This window comes from Acanthaster planci, linkage group LG10 (assembly GCF_054643075.1).
Source record: "Acanthaster planci isolate LZ-2023a linkage group LG10, COTS_SCS, whole genome shotgun sequence".
NCBI lineage: Eukaryota > Metazoa > Echinodermata > Asteroidea > Valvatida > Acanthasteridae > Acanthaster > Acanthaster planci.
In genome coordinates this window covers 1,969,472-1,989,178 of record NC_141786.1, presented here as the reverse complement: position 1 = coordinate 1,989,178, position 19,707 = coordinate 1,969,472, and the positions used below count along the sequence as shown (strand labels likewise).

General features: G+C 41.1%; 1 protein-coding gene across 2 annotated transcripts; it reads left to right on the top strand.

Annotated features, from left to right (window-relative positions):
• Positions 1–3,945: 3,945 nt before the first annotated feature.
• On the top strand, positions 3,946–19,707 carry LOC110983495 (E3 ubiquitin-protein ligase TRIM56-like). Of its 2 annotated transcripts, none has more exons than XM_022242797.2 (7): positions 3,946–4,124; positions 11,482–12,206; positions 13,242–13,379; positions 13,778–13,990; positions 14,903–15,170; positions 15,864–16,043; positions 16,817–19,707. In XM_022242797.2, the coding sequence occupies exons 2-7, from the start codon at positions 11,517–11,519 to the stop codon at positions 17,254–17,256; spliced, it is 1,929 nt and encodes a 642-aa protein (XP_022098489.1). In that variant the 5' UTR covers positions 3,946–4,124; positions 11,482–11,516; the 3' UTR covers positions 17,257–19,707. The 2 variants fall into 2 exon arrangements, with proteins under 2 accessions (XP_022098489.1, XP_022098490.1); XM_022242798.2 differs by lacking the exon at positions 3,946–4,124 and adding an exon at positions 9,114–9,292.

Below are 19,707 nucleotides of genomic sequence, written 5' to 3'. Positions count from 1 at the left end.
CGGACACTTCCTGCAACTGTTTATGCTCGATGACCGCCCACGTGAAAAGGCATAGACTCAGAGTAAGTCGCGCATTACTATGGGAAGTCACTCTAGTGTGGGCCTCTAGCTGGACCAAGAGAGGGCGGTACATGTATTTTCTTAGCAACGCAGGCTGCCTTTGGAGTGCACCACTACAGGTAAATCCCCATACTTCACAAATATTTTAAGATACTCACAACTCTCACAGGTGTTCCGGCTGCAAAGAAAAATGATGTTCCACATGTCCCCTTTCATTTTCCTTTCATTTTTCGGGGGGGGGGACCAATGAATTTTTGAGAAATTTTCACCAGAAGCAGACCACCCCTAAAATGAAGAAAATGTCCCTGTTTAGAAAAGTAGCCATTTTGAAAATTCATCCCTCTGCAAAATGGCTCAAAGAGTGCCGCTTTCGGACCCGATTGCGTCCAAATTGCTCAGAATTGGAAGCCCTGAGTCCGGCCCAGAGGTTCAGTCTCGTATTTCTTCGATTCCCCAGTTCCATGGCTCTCAGGACCCTAAAATATAGAATATATTGCTGCTCGGCGGACATATTTCTGGCCTAAATACAAGGGTGCACCCTTTGGTTGAAAATGAACTTCGCTCAGGTGAAGGAACGACCAGGAAATGCATGCATTACGGTCTTATCGTTACCAACAAAATGAAAACTCCCTACCAGCATCGTTGTTTTAAACCATGAAGGAAGGGAAACCGTCCTTCATGTTTCAACCGATGAGCGGTTGCTTCCAGTCAGAACGAGTCCGGCAGAATCTTGCCTGTTGTATAAGGAACAGGAAACGATGCCCGCTCAACAAGCAAATAGAGCTGAAGCTGATAGCATTTTGCTTTTTATTCTTTTTAACCGAAAATAACTTGATCACTCAGTGAGGCTCCTATCTAGAATTTAATATAACAACGACTAATGTGAAATAAAGTGCCGCAAACTGATTTAGGCCTATTGATGGTAATCATTGAAAAATAAATTAACACACTGTGACCACCAAAGGCTTAGCAAGGATAGGTATTTGTGGTTTTTATTTTAGCGTCGCTACCGAAAAGGTTTCATGCTAAGGCATTACTTTTGGCCTGACAAAAACTTAAATATTTAGCATCCAAATTGAAAGGCTAACCGCACCCGTTAAAATTAAACTGCAGCTAGCTACCAGTCCCTAAATTAGGAACGAGAACTAGTCCAGCGTCCCAATTCCTAGGAAAAATACAAACCCCTTCAAATCTGCAGCTGTTAATCCACTAAATGAATTAGACTAATGGTTACAAAGTAAAAATAGTCGCTGGCGGAGAAGGAACATTTTATTGTTGTTATTATTGTTCATTTAAAAAGTTCAAACTTAGAAGCCCACAGGCCGAATTACATTTGAATTTACAAAATAAAAATTAAATAAAAAACATATATCAATATAATTATATTATTACATTACTATAAAATATATATCAAATAGTTCATTACATTAATTACAACGTTATTTCATTTAATTGTACAATTACAAAAGAGGGCATAAATATGGGGGAACATTATTTATTGGTAGACTACAAAAACTACAGACTTTTCATGTTTACAATGAGCACAAAAATCACAAATTAATTAATTTAATTTACTACATGTCTTGTGAGTCCTCTCCATCTGGGGATGTTCAAAGGCGTATTTACAAAGTTACATAAATATTACAATAAGAATTCGTCACAATTACAGTTAAATACAAAATCATCAGAAGTCTAAAAGTTATAAGAAAACTAGGACTAAGCAAATAAATGAGTTCACACAGTACACATGAAGCTTAAAATCACACAGCAAACAAAATTATGGATCGGGGTTCATGCCAACAAAGAGAACGCTTCAACTGGACACCAAAAAAATGAATGAATAAATAAATAAACTCAAAATACACCCCAGCAAAATACATAATTAAAAATAAACAGTGGGATAAGGCTGAGTATGTTAAGACTCAAATGCCGCTTTGAACTAGTGGATCTTCAGTTGTTTTTTGAAGGTACTCGTAAGGCGCATTCCACAACTTTGGGGGCTTAAACAAAGACACTCAAGGACAAATCAAGGAGAATGGTGTACCAGCCTACTATGAATGTAAAAGGTTAACATAATAGGGGATTGGGTTGTTTGCTGTAGACCTAATGGTAGTGATGCTTTTACTGTTTCGCAAATTCCTACCATGGCTTTCAAGCCTAGAAAGCCGGGGGAAACAATGCCTTAGCACAGGGATTGGACAGGATTTTTTTTGCAAAACTATGATGGCAAGTAGTGGACGAATTCTGAATAAGCGCAAACACCGTGCTAGCAATCGAAGGCAAGGTGATGGGGAGGTAACTACTGCAGGCCGTCCTTGAACCTTTCCTTTTAAAGAAAGGTAGAATTACACCATCCTTCCAGTCTGCCGCTACGTTGGAAAAGATCTTGTTAACTTAAAGAGCTCTGCTTATGGGCACCTAATGCAGCAGATTTTCAGTACTCGGACAACTTGACGAAACTGTTGTTGAAAAACATACGGCACTTGGTTTACAGATTGTTGTGGGATTGATCCCCCTGTGAATTCACTCTTCCTTGTTTTCAAGACCAAGGAGGCTTTTTTCAACGATGTTTCTCATAAAGACGCACTTTTTAGTATCGCCAGTAGGCCCCTCTCGTTGGTTTCGGTTGGCGAAGTTGACGGAGCACGCATTTACAGCGCAATATTGTATAATTCCATTCGGCTGAACGAGAACGTGTCCCGAAGCTGAATTCAGGCGCAATTCCAACCATGACTCAGCAAGTTTTGATTTGAGGTAGAGATTCTGCATTTTGTTTTCCTCGGAATGAACAACCTTCGCTGAGTTGAAGCTTCAGCAGGTTTGTCATTGTTAGGTACCCCTTTCATCAGTCTTTTAAAGAGTTTGAGCGCGTTTGTTGCCTCAAAGGATGCTCAAAATAATGACAAGTGGTGAACTATAACGTACTTTCAAGTTTCGTTTTTCATTTTCGAAAAAAAAATGGGACAGAATATTCAAACTTTTCAAAATGTCGGGGCTAAGTAGCCTCCACACTTCTTCGCCTACACGGCCTATGATATTGTTGTCCGGCAACATTTTAAACTACGGTATAATGTTTGTATGTAGTAAATAGCATGTAGTAAATAACTGCTTCAGTCTCATGGAATCCTAAAACAAGCTATTGTTTGCACATTTTGCAAACTGGATTTGTCAGGTGCATTGTGATTGACATGGTTTGTTTCTTCCACTGTAGCGTAAATCGTTCCGCAAATTGATCAGATATGGCTGCCGACAAGTCATTTTAGCAAGTAAAAGTCAAGTCACAAGAGCAGCACCTCTGATACGAGTTTTGAGCAACTCAACTCGACTCGTTTAGTCGTTTGATTAGTACACATGCGCTTCATTGTTCAATATCCACACGTACTATTTCGACATGACAATTAAGCCATTTTGGGAAGTCGGAGTCGAGTCACAGTTAAAAAATATTCCAAGTTGTACGGTTAGTCCAAAACCTCGATGTTGAGACAGAAAGAGATAAATTTATAGTCCCTGCATAATATTCCTCACGTGATCAAAGCACAAATATCGTTATCATGAATTTGACTCCCACGCTCATTACACATACACACTATTTATGTCGTTTACTTTGTATAATTAATTGGGTCTCGTAGTCTTCTCGACGATCCCCGTATGATACATTTAGACGTTTCTAGCAAACTATGTAAATAGCTGACGTGTGGGTTGGTTTGCGCAACACGTAGGGCTACTGCGTTTAAACATTGTACTTCGGATAGTATATGTACATGTACATAGCACCCGTACGTTATTAGTCACGGTCTTTTGTTCGACTCATTCCAACGCTTTGTTCAGGCTACCAGTGTCGCGGAACCAGACTCAGCGCTCTACCGTTGAAGCTTTTGAAAACGCCCATTCATTCCGGTCGCGTCATTTGAAAAAGGATAATAGTAGTATTGTGAAGGTATTCGTTGGTTGTGGGCCAGGCAGGGGGTACCTTCGTGGAATTTCTACTGGACAAGTGGGATATATTCGGCAGGTTTCTGTGCATATTTCGGTGTAAAACAGCTTTGCATTGGGACTTTTACGAGGTGAGTAGGCCTATACTGCCATATTTTAGTCGGGGATAATACCTCGATTTAGGGTTGGTGTTGTGGAAGTTGCTTAACAGCTTTGTAGCCTATTAAAATAGTAGTAGAGGAGCGAGGATGCATATGGTGGGCCTGGCATGATGGGGTGATTCAGCTTTGTTGCGCCTAGGCCAAGATTGCAGTACGTGTATACGGGGTGCATATGCATTATCTTGGATCGGTGGGGTGGTACAGTACAGAATGGGAGATCTGTCGATGCTATCACTCCAGCTGTCCCATGCACTTACTAGTTCAAGTTGATGAATGGATATTCACCCGCGCGGTTCCGGTACATTTGTGATGCTAGAGGCCGCTCCAGCTTTTCTCCAAGTTCCACACAAATTCAGTGAGGCCTTGACCTAATAAGCCAGTATACAACTATCTTGTCATGTTATTAACTTCCTTGAAACCCTTGATTGTAGTCTATTAGTATTACTGAAAATAACGGAATTCTCTCCGACTTGTACCAATAAATTCCCTTTAAAATGACATCGTTTGTTTATAATGTCAGTTCCGAAATACTTTCGACGAAATTTTATTTTCCATTGGTTTGTTTATTTTTTTAACTCGGTATTATTAAAAATGGAGACCAAATGATACATCCTGCGTCCACCAGTTCTCATATATCATTCCAGTATTTCATGTTGCCGGAATACTGAAACGACACAAATGTGGGACTCAGAAAAATGTCCAATTTGGTTTGGGAAGCGAAATTGTTTTGACTTCCCGTAGACTGCACACAACTGCTGGTGTGAAGTCAGGATGTGACATTCTTCCACTTAGGTTTTTCCAAGTACATTCCGATTATTAAAAAAAAGAAGTTGATTCGTTGTTAATAGAAAAAACTGCTCAGTAGCAGTAATCCTAAAACTGTCAATTCCGAACTATTATTTCCATGATATTGATCCAATCTCTGACGTCATTTAAATGTATAGGTTTTCACTTTCAGCTTATGAAAAGGCTCCACTGTATATCTTTGACTTGTTTGTCCAAAGTAATCAGCTAATGAAATAGTACAGGTAAGCCTTCACCCAACTCAAAACAAATACATCCATGTACATGTACGTGTACTGTTATGATTGAAGATATCGAACTGTTACGTGCAACCTGAACTGATGAACGTATTTATGCTGTAGAAATGTGAAATCGTAGGACCCATTTACATGTATTATGTAAAAGAACGACGAAAAAAATACCGATCAATGATTTGAGCAAACTGAGAGGTACAAAAACGTAGGCTTTCGACGCGTTAATCGACAGTCCTTGAAGCTTGCCCAAAATTTCTAAATAATACAATAACCCACATTCCATTCCTGTGAGCTATCATAATGACAAACTATTAAATCACACTTACATGTAGGCTTAGTCATTAAAATGCTTTTCCCATATCTATCAACCATGAAACACAAAAGCTTACGGGCACTGGAGTACGGGTTTAATGTTACCTGTCACCTAAAAAATATGTTTCTTGTCATGTCGATGTTTTCTCTATATGACGCATGCTGTGCGTAGCCTTGACTTTGCCTTGTAAGCCACAGCGCACGTACACTGCACTGCATAGTTTTCAACCACCGTGGGGAATAAAGGAAAAATAAAATAAACACACTTTGTTGATGGCGTGACCCTTGCTTCTGTGGATCTGACCTCTTAAAATTGGCGCTCTTGAGAAGTACATGTACAGTACAATCGCGCACACAGAAAAAACAAAGTTCTGCGTCTTCTGTCTGGGTTAGTCAGCGCGCGCGATGGGATTAGATGTATTTCAGGATATGCGAGTCCCTTAGGAAGGACGTATTTTAAGATTTTTTTTATTTTCAATTCAGGATATTCATGATGAGAAACATTATTCGTTGACAAAGTCAGCCCTGTTTTGAGTTTAACGGTAGCAATTCCGATATAGTGTCTTACTTAAATGTCTGTGTCAGATCCAATATTTGTGCTGGTGAACTCGCCCAAAAGGTGAACACTTTCCAAGGCTACTGAATTCACTTTGCTTTTGCGTTCACCCGAAGTATGAACAGGCCTGAATAATGGAATGAGTTTTTTTTGGGGGGGGGGTTTGGATATTCGCCGCATATGCGTACACGTATGTAGGCTACAGGCCTACATATACCTGCACGAGGCCATGATAATAGTGAACGGCGCAAACCAGAATGGCATCACAGTTTCGTGTATATGCTTCCGCAGCTGACGCCTCAATGGGTTCACACAGTGTGTAGTAACACTCCTCACTTCGCATAATCGAGTGAAGCCAACGATTGCCGTGGGGTTTTCGCGGAGGCGTCGCATGGCACAAAATGTTCCTGAGATCACTGAGGCAGATATGTATTACACCAACACAAACGAATACAACCCAAGTATCTTAGTTGCCATATAAGGAGATTGGTTTCTGACTGAAACACCCGCCTTTTGTTTTACAGGCACGCACTGACAGTTGGTACTCATTCCCTAAGACTTCAAGTACTTTCTGCTGATGTCCCATTACTTTTACGCATTTTGCGAACTTACTGCTTGTAAATGCAATCACCAGGAATATTATTGAGCTGTTTAAATGCCTACTGATCAGGAGATGCGTGTTGGCAACAATTTGAGGTCAGAGTTTTGAGCGGATTTTCTGAATATAGTCCCCCCCCCAAAAAAAAGGCAACGGAAAGAAGCTTTAAAACAAATTACACGCTTTGTCAGATCGACAACCGTTATTGGTTTGTCGTGTCGTTCAGACGTACGCTCTGAAAACAGTACGTCTGCGTGTGCCCATTGTACCAACCATTTCCCAATAAATGTAGTCGCTACTGCGTTGCATAGACGCAACTTGCCTGAGACTAGAAGACATTTAGTCTTACTGTTGTTAATCCCATTTTTCCTGTCCTTGATCTTGGATGGAGTGTTGTGGCTTGCCACGTTCGCGCTCAAGTTAAGGACGCATGTGGCAGTATAGCATCCCTGCAGTAAGCGCTTGCGTACCTTACTTAAGCGCAAGCGTGGCAAGCAGCGGCACCCTATTGGTCAAAGAGGAATGTAAAGCGAGCGTACCAACTGCTTGCGACCTGTAGGTTGGAAAATACAGTCCATATACATGTAATAGTGGTAGCCATGAACATCAACGACACTTTTTGATATGTTGCAACTTACAAAGGCCGGCTCATTTCTTGTGAAAGCGAACATTAAGGTGAATTTGTGACGTCAGATAAACACATTTCAACTTTCAACTCGAGCAAATTTCGCTGCATTTTTTTTCATGACGCGAGGCTCTCTTCGCTTTTGCATTCACATGTATGAACCAGGTCTTTACGTGTCTGAATTTGCAGTGGCAAAGCAATTTTTAAACCAGCGTATTTCTCGTGTGGTGCGCTATTGCCATGATTGTATAGTTACATCTATTATCCTGGATTACTTCCTTGAATGGTTTTACTGAGAAGGAAGTTGTTGTACATGTACAAACCATATGTATATGTACACAACGATGACTTAGTTCAATAGGGGGTACATTGGAAGTAATTGTGAGTGATCCTGTCCGACAATGTGGGTATTTTCTTCTTCAAGTTTGGTTTGAAAGCTTCGAGAAAACTAACTACGAAAGTTTGCTCGATTGTCATTTTGGAAACACCTCATACTTTCTCAATCTACGTATTTCGGCAACTTTGGTGAAATTGGAGGACGGGTATAAAGGACAAGATCTGAGGATGACTGTCAAAATGTCCCAAGACCGCACATGTACATTGCACTTGATCAGCTTTCTTACAACGAACTTGACACTTGGCCAATAGATACTCTACATGCTGTGCATATATTTTCCTACCTACAGTACAAGTTAGCTATCACTTAACATGCATCATAACATAATTTTTTTCTAGAGTCGAGTGCATGCGAATCGTGTCTGCCGGCAGACACGTTATGCACGTTGTATTAATGGTGAGAGCGCGCTTCGATGCATTGTTCAAAGGTTGAATGGAAGTCGGTTGAATATAGTACATAGAGGACTAAATCAACATGGTCACAAAAGACAGCAGGGGACGTACCTGGGACTGGCAAATAAAGCAGGCTGCCACTTCCGATTGGGACAGTGATAGTATTTTGGCGGGCTTTGGGATCCGTTCTTTAACATCCGTCAGCGTAAACTGCCGTGATTTTATAGACCCACTGGGCTCTTTCATCTTACTATTTATATATACCTGTATATCGTTGCAGGCATTTTTTGGTAATCAGTGCGCACACGTACACATATTTAATTTACGAAATTAAAAGTACAATTGTTTATGGCAGTCACTCTCTGTGCGCCCCATGATATACAAAGACAGTGACAACAAAGTCGGGCTCAAAAAAGTGTAAGATCGAAGTTTGACAGTAAAGAAATGAGAGCTCCAACCGGACACAGTCGGTCACCGGCAGGAATATTTAACGCGACTGTGCTAGCCGCATTTATTTGCGGACTAGGGTCGATCATAAAATAGTCAACATTATTCCTTAGATGAGTTGAAGAGCTCACGTATACTTACTGGCGTTATAAATAATAACAATATTAACAAAAATAGATAATATATTGTACAGCTTAATATTTACTCAGTGGGGGTGCTTACTTTTATTCTTTCCACTAAAATTCAGTGCGTGTAGTGAATGTGCTTAGCTCGGAAGCACAAAATCAGAAATAGTAAGCATTCCGAGGGCAACTCAACTCTGTGAGCTCTGCCTGCTTTAAAGAATCTGCCATGTCAAAACTGATTTTTGCCAGCTTGCGATCTATGATGCTGTACAAAGGTCGCCAACAGAATGGGGCTTAACGGGCGTAGTACTGTATTAGTAGATTTAGCGCGTGCATTCCACACATTCCATTCATTCAGACTCAATTGTACCTTCGCTCACCCGACGGCCGTTTCCTGTTTGGCACCCAGCCACTCTCCTGTTCAGCCAATCAGAGAAGAGAACTTAGGACTCGACGAACAGGTGTACGTGTAGTATTTGCTTCATGCCGCGGAATATACCGCACAGCGGGCCGACATCTTGTTATTCCGCCGATTAGCTAAGCGTTCTTCTCCGGCAGTCCGGGGTGATACTGCCATCCTTTTGAACATTATCCGAGGTTGTTGCTCTCCGATTATTGTCTGTGACAGTGTCTGCTAAGGATTTGTGTGGTATGTTATTACTGCGATTTGGGGGAACATTCACATCATAGAGCAATGTACAAGACTGTGGAAAGCCGTCATGTTTCGCTACCTGTGGATAATCATCACGGGAGTTCGTATAGACAGCTTTGGGGCGTTCCGCGTTGACGAGATAACCATGATAATTAATGTTGTGTTGATGCAGTCACGGCAGTGTAGCTGTTAGTGTTACATATACAGTACATGTAATTACGAAATATGGAGGGCCCGACGTTTTGATCCTAGCAGAATCTTTATCAGAGGGAAAAATATGTCACCTTCAATTTTGCCTTCGAGAAAGATTCTGCTTGTACTAGGATGGATACGTCAGGCCCTCCAATTACGTGATTAGTATTGTAGGTCACTAGTCAGCAAGCAGTTTGCAATAGTTTTGTATTTACATGTACTACATGTAATTGTTAACATACGTGTACTTAAACATTTTGACCCTCATGTACCATGGAGGACATGTGTACATGTTTACCGTGCATGATTCCGTGCACATGGTTACCAATTATGAAGCTGAAACAAGTGAACAGCCTCTATTATTTTGCCTAATTGTGTTTTCTTGTGTAGCAGGTTGTATGTTTGTAAAGTCATTGACCACTGTGATTCATGCGTCAATTGTTGCCAATAACAACTGGTCATCAGCATTACCCATTCGTGTGTGGTTAGTTACATAGATGATTTCATCTCAAAGAAAGTGCATCTTTTTTACCAGGCTGTAATGTTATGTCATGGTAGTTACCTGCATTAGATTTAAACCCCTGAAGTGTTAAAGTGGAAGTTTTACCCTGAAAGTGGAATTTATATGTTTTGAATTTTTAATTACAGTATGTCACCTCACAGAAATCTGTTGCATGTGTCACCTTGATTTGGATAATGTTAAGACCATTTGAGTGATTTGTGGTGTCAAGCAGTGAGATCCTCACTGTTTGCAAACTGTACACCAAGTATTATGTATTAAATGGTGAGAGGGCTTTATAAAAGTTAAAAGGGTTTGCATCAATTGAGTGCAATTAAAACTGGCAGGTTGAAGGATTATGTGGCGATGTAACCATGGCACTGAGATTGTGTATGCGCTGGTGACAGATGAGCTTTTTATTTCAATTTATGACTTCACCTATTTGAGCCTTGACTTTTCCCCCCAATTCAAAACACCTGTTGTTTACTTCCAGCTTCTAGAGTACTTGTACATGTACCTCCTCAAGTCATAGGTTTAATTTATGGCACTGTGCAGCCTGCAGGCTCTTGGTGAAGTTTAATGTCATTTCTCAAGTATAGTTAAGACAACCCAGGTATACCTCTACGTGGTACATGTACAGTATATGCTTGGCAGGGTCATGACAGACAGACTGTGCTTGTAGCCTCTTGATTGCATTTAGGACATGCAGCCTTGAACTTCAAAATCTGACTGTAACAAAACACATTTCAGATTCAGTTGAATCTTCACATTTATACGGACATGCATAAAGACATTTTCCATGTACATGTGCATGGGAAGTTTGAAAAAATAAATCAGGTTTGGAGTTTGAGAAGGGAGGTGCAATCCCCCCCTCCCCGCCCTGGTCTTGGCTTTTTGAGAGTTAAACTGGGTTTGTTTGAAGTTCAGATTTGTGGAGTACAACAATAATGAAATATCATGGGTACATTTTTTTTCCTGATTCTGAGAGACGTTAACTTAGCATTTATACAATGTGGCAGAAACGTTTCTGTGATTCTTAGAGATAACAGAAGCACCAATTCATAACCCTGATGGGTTTGAGATTACACTGAAAGTAAGTCAGAACCATGAATACAAAAAGCTGCTGTTTCTGTCTGGGAATGCTACTGTAGATACCCCTGTCTCCCAAAATATTTACAACAACTGAGAGTGCCGCTGTCAAAGTGAATGAACAATCAATTTAGAGAATTGCTGGGAATATGGAAAGAGAACTTTCTATCCAAAAGTACAGTGTGTTAGGGAACACTGTAATGGGAACAGCTGTAAGGAGCATGCCCACTCGTTCCAGTATGGATTGCTACATGTTTATGTACCTGTCATAATTGATTCTCAAATTGCACTAGTGTCAGAGATTTTGCTTTTGAATTTTTGTGAGACAAAATAATGATACATGATGATGCAGCCATTAAAAGAACTGGTAACTCAGTTATCTTTTCATTTATTTATTGGTCTGTAGTGTGTTGAAAGCCTGAGAAAAACCTAGTCGCCATCATGACGTCTTTGTTCAAGAACGCCGCCAGCACCGTGCTGAACAAGATCAGCAAGGAGTCACTGAAATGCGGGCTCTGCCAAAACTTCTACTTCAAACCCAAAATTATGGACTGTGTCCACACCTTTTGTGAGGATTGTCTGCTCAAGTACCGCAACATGAAATATCCCAAGAATACCCGCATCCCTTGCCCGGTGTGCGGGGACGAGACGGAGCTCCCCATCGGAGGCATTCAAGGGCTAAAGTCCAATCTCCACCTGAGCGGTGTAGTGGAGGAGATGATTCTCCACGACCAGCTTCTTGGGGCCAAGGGGAAGAAGCTGGAGTGCGGAGGCTGTGACGAGAACAAGGAATCAGTGGCCCGCTGCATGGACTGTGACCACTTCCTCTGCCAGGGCTGCGTGGAAGCCCATAAGCGCTTCTCCATGATCAAGAACCACGTCATCGCCTCATTGGACGAGCTACGCACCGGGAAGATTGAGTTGAAGAGCCCCGCCCGCAAGAAGGCACCCGAGTGTGAGAACCACCCGGGCGAGAAGATCCGCTGCTTCTGTGAGACCTGTAGTGAGTTAATCTGCCTGGAGTGTGCCTTCTTGGGCCACGCCCGTCCCCAGCATGAGTCTGTCAGCATCAGGGAGGCAGCTAACCGCCGTAGGCAGAGCATGCGTGACTTCCTCCCCAAAACTGAGGAGGTAAGTGAAACATTCCAAAGAAGATAACACCTTCTCCATTTGCCTTGAACAGAAGTACCCCCCATATCAGTTGAAAAGAGCCATGCTGTTTGGTATGTTTCTTTTTTTGGTAGCGATGCCCGTGCAATACATGCCTCACGTAGCTGTTGCTGAAAAAGCAGGGTGCAATTCCCATCAAAGGAACTACAATTGCTGGGAAAATTACACCCTCTCTTGGTCCAGCTTGAGACCCATTCAAGGACACCACCCTTAAATTTTATCTTCCAATCGTCCCTATGGCTTTGTAGTCTAGAAACCATTGGAAACTTCACAATCTGGCATTCAATTATTGCAGTTTGAGGACTTCTTTTGAACACTTTGTTTTAAAAGTTTTGCTGGTATTAGTAAAAACAATGAGAGGAAATGAGTAGTTTGTTCAGATATACATGTAGTTTCTATGTTTAACCCTAACCCCCTAGGCTCCTGCACTAGAAAACATACTGAACCTCACAAAATCCAACAGGTTCATGTACTTGTCTATGTACTTGTACATGCAGGGTAGTGTACCAAACCTGATGAACTCCAACAGAATGAGCCCGTTGGAGTGTGAGTGATATGGTATGGATGGGTCTATGCAGTATAGGATGACTTGCACTGAACAGTACCAAAGCTGACAAAATCAAGCATAGTCCAACAATTGGTACAGCAAGCCAGACACTGCACACAATGAACCCTGTGTGTCCCAACTCACACAGAATCCAACACCATCTCCCTGGGCCTTTCATCCCAAGTCTCACAAAATTCAACAAGTTCCTCAGGTACGGTACCAAACCTGCCAAAACCTCACAAAACCTGCTGTTGGAGTATGGCAGGTTTTGGGCAGTTAGGGTTAAGGAGTGTGAGGTACCGCAGAGGTATACATGTAGTTCAATTGTTGATTCCTGTTTGCTCCTTTAAATATTTGGTCTAAAACCTTCCCTGTAAAATTACCAGGGATGTGAAGATGTTTGAATGTGATTTTGATGAGCTGATCACTTCCCGCTTGCTGTTTCAAAGGTGGTAGCAGAATTCCAACAGGTCCAGAAAGGATTGAACACTGTGAAGAATGACCTGAAGATTAATGCTGGTGATGCGAGGAAGAGTGTCCAAGAGCTGGTGGCATCCAAGATTGCTGAGCTGAAACGGAAAGAAAAGGTAAAATGCACATCACGGTAGAGGTTGTTACATGTAGGACCCTGTCTTGGACAGTAGGAAAGGCTGACATGATGTTTCCAAACTTAAGTTTTGATGTAAACACTACCACTTCCAGATCCTCCAATTGTTGGGACTTGAGGGGGCATACAGAGCTGAGTTACTGGTACTTTTGACTGGGCTAGACCCCCCTTTAAAGTTACAAAGAAATCTGTTTACTTCAAATTTGCTTTTGTGCACAATGGAGAAATTTTTGTAGGAATCTGCAAGCTGCCAGCTGAAATGTCAAGGGAAAATTGGGGGAAATGAGCTACCACTGCAAAATTAATCCACAACGCAAGTTCTGAAACAGCTACATCAGACAGCAGTCACAGGTGGTCTTGTTTCTTGCCTCCCTGCAGTCTCTGCTGGATGAGATTGATCACATTGAGAAGCAGAGGGCTCAGACCATGCAGCAGAGTGAGCAGCAGGTGGCTAGCTTCATCAGCAAGGCGCGCCACTCCTTAGAGGTTGCCCGCAATGCCATCGAGACTGCCACTGACCCAGACTTCCTCTCTCTTCACCCCACTGTGGAGAGGGACCTGCAGAACCTGACAGAAAAGACACCTCCTCAGGTAAACCACCACCCATCTCTCTTCATTTCTCCTCCTAAACTTCATCTCACCTCCCAAGACACATTCTTTTTGGTGAAATTGAAGTTGACATTGATCAGTTTTAGGATGAGCAGGGATATGACATTGATAAATTTGTATTGAGTCCTCACCTGCTTCATATTTCCTGGCCGTTAATTATCCTCCTTTTTTTTTCTCTGGTTGAATTTGAAAATAGTTTTACCTTTGTTCCTCTTTAACCGTATACACATATTTAGCAATGAATGCAAGTTTGAACATATTTGAAAAAATTCCTGAAGACACAAAAAGTATCTGCAAAAGCGTCACCCTGGAAAACAATTCTTTCTGAAAAAAGAGTGAGAGAGACATGATGATAATTGACCCTGGCTAAAGCTTGGTCCATACATGTGGGATCATGGCTGGTTTAACATTCTTGTTTATAAGCTCTCCATTACACTTTCATTTCCTCGTGCATGTATCATAAACCTAGAAAAACATCAAATGTTTAAATGGATCCAATGCGTGATATTTATGCTTTGGGAATAAACTCTTCATTTTCTTCCTCTCAAAACAAATCAACTACACTGTACACAGTTATTCCTTTTGCCAACCTGATACTCTGAGCAGTGATGGTCCTGAAAAAAAGAAACATGGATTTTCCAGTTGTACAGGAATCCACTATTTGTGGATTAAACTCGGTGTAATCTACTCTGTAAATCAACATTTGGGCACTCTGTAACTTCTTTGAACTTCCATAGTTTGACATGCAACTTAATGTGATGTAAACAGAGTTTCTGTATCGTTAGAAGGTTTGAAAACTCTGCTTTAATGGGGGACAATGTTTGTGCACGGAATACAGTGTAAGGAAGATGGTGCAACTAATCAATTTAAAATGATCATTTGAAAATCCAACAGGTGCACCAGAAGCTGTCCTTCTTGAAGTTCACTGGGATGGCCAAGGAGGCTACTGACCAGGTCACCCTGGGACAGGTGGTCAAGAAGGGCGAATGGGACCTGCACATGCAGTTTGGCAAGGAAGGCACTGGTGAGGGTGAATTCAAGTGGGCTCGTGGGATTACAGCTTGCCCCAATGGAGACCTGGCTGTGGCTGATCGCAACAACAACCGTGTGGCCGTCTTCTCAGCTGAGGGCAAGCCCAAGGTCACCATCCCTGCCACTAGTGGTTAGTAACCTTTATTGGGGAGCCTTGAAGCCTTTTGTTAGGCCTACTTCAAGTGTAATTCTCAGGAGCGTAATTCTCAAGATTTACCTGGAGTTTTTTGCCGAATTTAAGAGGTTCATTATTTTTGTTTTGTTTCTTTACATACTTTGTGGAAAAAAATCAAGTGTGAGAGTTACATAATCCTGTAAGTGTAAGTTTTTTCTTAAAGAAACGCATGCCTTTTTTCATGAACCTGAAAAATGACCCCCATTGTTACCATTGCAACCACTCTGTTGGACATTATGTGGATTTCTTGGCATTCACCAATCTCATCCTGTTGCTGTCACACTACACTTTTGTGGGCGATTGATCTGAGGGACTGAGTTAGAGATTTTGGAGCTGGTTGATAGCCGGTTGTTTCTGACCTGTCAAGGTTAGGGCTGAGTCCAAAGTAAATATAGTATTTTCTGACCCTTGAACTCATCCATGCGCACTTCCTGCTAAAATTGAGGTTGTCTGTCTTGGGAAAGTTCAGATTTTTCTGAAAGTTGCTTGCTTTTCAGTAAAGACATTATAAGTACCAGGTTCTCTGTGAAGAGATCCTCAATCCTCTAGCAGCGTCCTCAAATTTATGTAAGGCCTTGCCAACTATTTCATTCATTTACTTTCCCATCAGCTGATGCAGTGCAATTCCTGTCTCACTTCTTTTTCCAGCTCGCAATGTTGTGTCAGATTCCAAGAACCGCCTCGTGGTCATCGATCGTTCCGGCTTTGGTACAATTTACAATGCTGAACGCAAGCAGGTCCTGCAGTTCCCTGTGGCGCCAAATGACCCAAGCACGGTGGTGGATCCACGCTGCGTGGCCATTGACAAGGAAGACAGAATCTACATTGGTAAGTGACCCACTGTTGTGCAAACCTCAGTCCAAATCAAAACAGAAAGCAAAGAATCTAGTAATACTTGCAGTCTCCCCTGAGATATTTTTTTAAATATCAGAAAACTACCGAAAACTGAAACTTCAATCTTTATAGGAGTCCTGCATTTGGGTTTCTCTAGTGGCTGCATACGTGATTTCTTGATCGCTTGTTGGTACCCACATCCAGTCTTAATACCTTGATGGTTGAGTGGTTAATGCATGTTAATGTGCTAGGTCAAGAATTAAATAATTTTCCCAACAAGCTCTCAGAAATCCACTGCCCATAAAATGAAGTTTATACAAAACCAAATCCAATAATTAACATTTATTTAGGTGGCAGGCAAATGACATTGTGCTAAGAACCATTTGAGATCGATCATGGTTGGGGAGAACCAAATTGAAATCTCTTCAGCAGACATTTTGACATTTGTCTTGTTTGTATTTTGGCAAAGATTTATTTCCTTATTTGTTCTCTACCAGCCACTTAATTTCCTTACAGATCTCGCATCTCCTCTAGCTTTTCAGATCATCTGTCCATATCATTTCCTCCATGTCCTCCTTGGTGCAGTTGCTATCTTATATTCAACCTGTCAGCATTGTTTTCAGTCAGGTCAAAAAGTTAAGAGGTCATGTGTGGAGCAAGCTTGTTAAAGTGGTCTCACGACCTTCAAAGTAGTACTATTGAGTTGATATCAGTGGAGGGCGGTGCTAGACCTGTTCACTGATTTCTGTGTTCTGCTTCCTGCGTAGGTGATTTCACCCGCCAAGTCATCAGCATCTACAACCCCAATGACGGCAAACTGGAGCGCGTCATCCAGGTCAACATCAAGCCCGAGTTTATCGCCGTCTCCAACAAGAACCTGGTCTTGATCAGCAATGCCGACGAGGCCAAAGTGGTGGCTGTGGACCCCCTGGGCGTCAAAGGCAATGAGGCATTCGCCATCGATACCACCTTTGATGGGGAGAAGATGAAGCCCTCTGGTGTGGCAGTGGACACCAACGATGAGATCTACGTGGCTGGCTACCTTGGCTACGTCAACACCGGCCAGATCCACCACTTCACCAACCGCGGCAAGCACATCAAGTGCGTCTCAGACAAGCAGTATATGCCCCAGGGTATCTGCTTTAACAACAAGGGCATGATGGTTATGGCCAACTACCACTCGGTCAGGGTTTTCAACATGGCTTAAGTTGCACACCATTGCCCTCTGTCAATTGCAAGCCATTTCCCATTGACGCATGTGTTAAGTTGCCACAGCCAGTTGAATCAAAAAGCTGTGTGCATTAAAAGGATCAGAAACAGACTTGTAGAAAAGGATCATGGGTACACCAAAGGTTTGGTAACTTTCAACTTGTGTACATATAGCCCTAACCCCTAGACATTTTGTTAACAACTTCCCAAGACCAGCAATGCTTGTGAAGGTAATGACACAGTCTGGAAATTTAACATTCACATTACATGAAGCCCCAATCGAAGTGACAATGGCTAGGCACTTAATATCTAACCCTTCAAAGACTATCCAAACATCCACAGTTGATTTTCACAGATATAGGTTAGTTGCATTTAACCACTACAGAGTGATCACAACTAACAATGCTTTCCTTAGAGGGGTAATTTACTGTATCACCTCTACATCTGGCAAAAACCTTTCATATGTGCCATTGTCCATTGTTGCAGGGATTGCCAGGTTCTGAGTATTAGGCGATTCGTGGGTCTTTTACCCTTTCGGTTTGCCATTTTTTTTCTGTTGCCAAATAAAAAGGGCAAGCCAAAACAGCAGGTGTTTTGCACACATGGACGTTTTGATTTCATTTCAGGCAGCTTATGTATCATGTATTTTGTGGCATTGCGCTTTACTTTAAAAAATACTACTTGTAGACTTAATTCATCTGCAGTTGATCTTTTTCAGAGCTGATGTTAAAAAGTCTGAATTAGAGCTGCCAAGTTCAGCCGGATTAGAAAAGTGTATTCAAGTGTAAGTGGAAACTATCAATTTAGCCATGTGTAAAATACAACTTGGGGTTTCACCACAATTTTTGTAAGGTTGACGCCCCTTCTAATTGATTACAGTTACATTGTACATGTATTACAAAAAGTGGCAGCAGTGGTTCTTTTAATGTTTCAATGCTCTTTTAATATTTGAATATGATGGCACTTAAGTTTTTTTCTCTTGGGGAGTTACTATTGAAGGAATTCTGCCAAGCTAATACCGGCAGATATTTTGAGCTCTCAAAATACTTTGATTCTCTACTCTTTATACCATTGAGTTACCTCTAATAGCGCTGTCATTTACAATGCTGCCTCGTTTAATACTTGCTACTACACTACTAAAAAGAAAAGTTAAGGATCACTTTTTTCTGAAGTTGTATTTTTTTCCAAGCAATGAGTGGGGTCTAGTTCTTTTCATGTTTTTCTTTGGATGGTGTTGTCATTGGAATAGAAAAATGTAAAAAATGTTGCAAAACATCAAATGCACATTTTCATCCAGTAAGATATCTCATATAAAAAAGTGTACGCAAAATAAATAGTGGTCCTTAACTTTTTTGAGTAGTATTTATATATAATAGCTGTAATCCAAAGACTGTGTACTGTATATTTAGGTTGTTTGGCCATCGGTAGTTTTAGTTTAGACATGTTGATATATCGTTATGTTTCTGTTTCAACTTGAATTCCAAATTCAGTTATACGTACTAAATAAGTTGTACTGATTAAATGTATATTGGTTGAATAATTGAAAGAATACACCGTAGCTGTATTGTACCAAAGGAAGTAGTAAATCATATTCAGCATTGTAACGCTTCTGGGACCTCTACAAAGCATCTCTTGAGCAATATGCACGTGCAAACTCAAGCTATCAGTGCGAAAAAGATATGCGCTTATCTCGTGAAGCAAAACTGTAATTTGGTGTTAAAACTGAAAAGTGAGAGATTGGGCACAGCAGGGTATTGGGGTAATTGAAGGCAGCGTTTTAAGCCTTTTTTTGGCTTCACGTGTCCTGAGATTTTCCAGGAATTTAAAAATGCCCAAAAAGAGATAGAGAGGTTTGTGTAGAGACGAAGACCAGAAGTACTTCAGCTTTTGTAGGTAGGATGTTGGTCTGCACAGTGTCTAGTATGAGTGAAATAATAAGTAGGAACTGAATTAGTAACATGTACATGTATATATGATAACGCCCGTGATATTCATGGTACAGCGGACTGAGGTACGGAATTAGATTAATCAGTAAGTAGTTTCTTGCTAGATATATTTTTCCTTTTTCTTTTTTAAATTTCATTTTCTTTACTTCTTGAGTGAGTGGGGTTCAAGCAATTTGAAGTGGGGAATTTAATGCTCTGAGCATCTTAATATGGACTGAAATGTACATATTTTCAGATTCCTTTCAGAATTATTTCAGTAGTCATTACACTCGAGAGATAAACTCCATTGTTTCACTTTTTGAGGTGTGTGGGTTTTCGATTAAAAATGATCATAATGTAGTATTGTATTCCATTACTATGATTCATTAACCAGTCCTAATATTTTATCTTTACAAGAAGCAAGTTGTGTATGTACAGAATAACATTGTTTTAGACTGCGGTTAGTCATTGTAGTTGCGAATAACGAGAGTGTACAATAAACTTCGTGACCTTTATAATCCCAA

What these genes read in the sequence shown, in the direction of transcription:
- LOC110983495 (XM_022242797.2), top strand. Translation starts at nt 11,517, where the DNA reads ATGACGTCTTTGTTCAAGAACGCCGCCAGCACCGTGCTGAACAAGATC. An exon ending in CAGAAAAGACACCTCCTCAG is followed by an intron (nt 13,991 to 14,902) that starts GTAAACCACCAC and finishes AAAATCCAACAG; the next exon opens with GTGCACCAGAAGCTGTCCTT. An exon ending in CACCATCCCTGCCACTAGTG is followed by an intron (nt 15,171 to 15,863) that starts GTTAGTAACCTT and finishes TTCTTTTTCCAG; the next exon opens with CTCGCAATGTTGTGTCAGAT.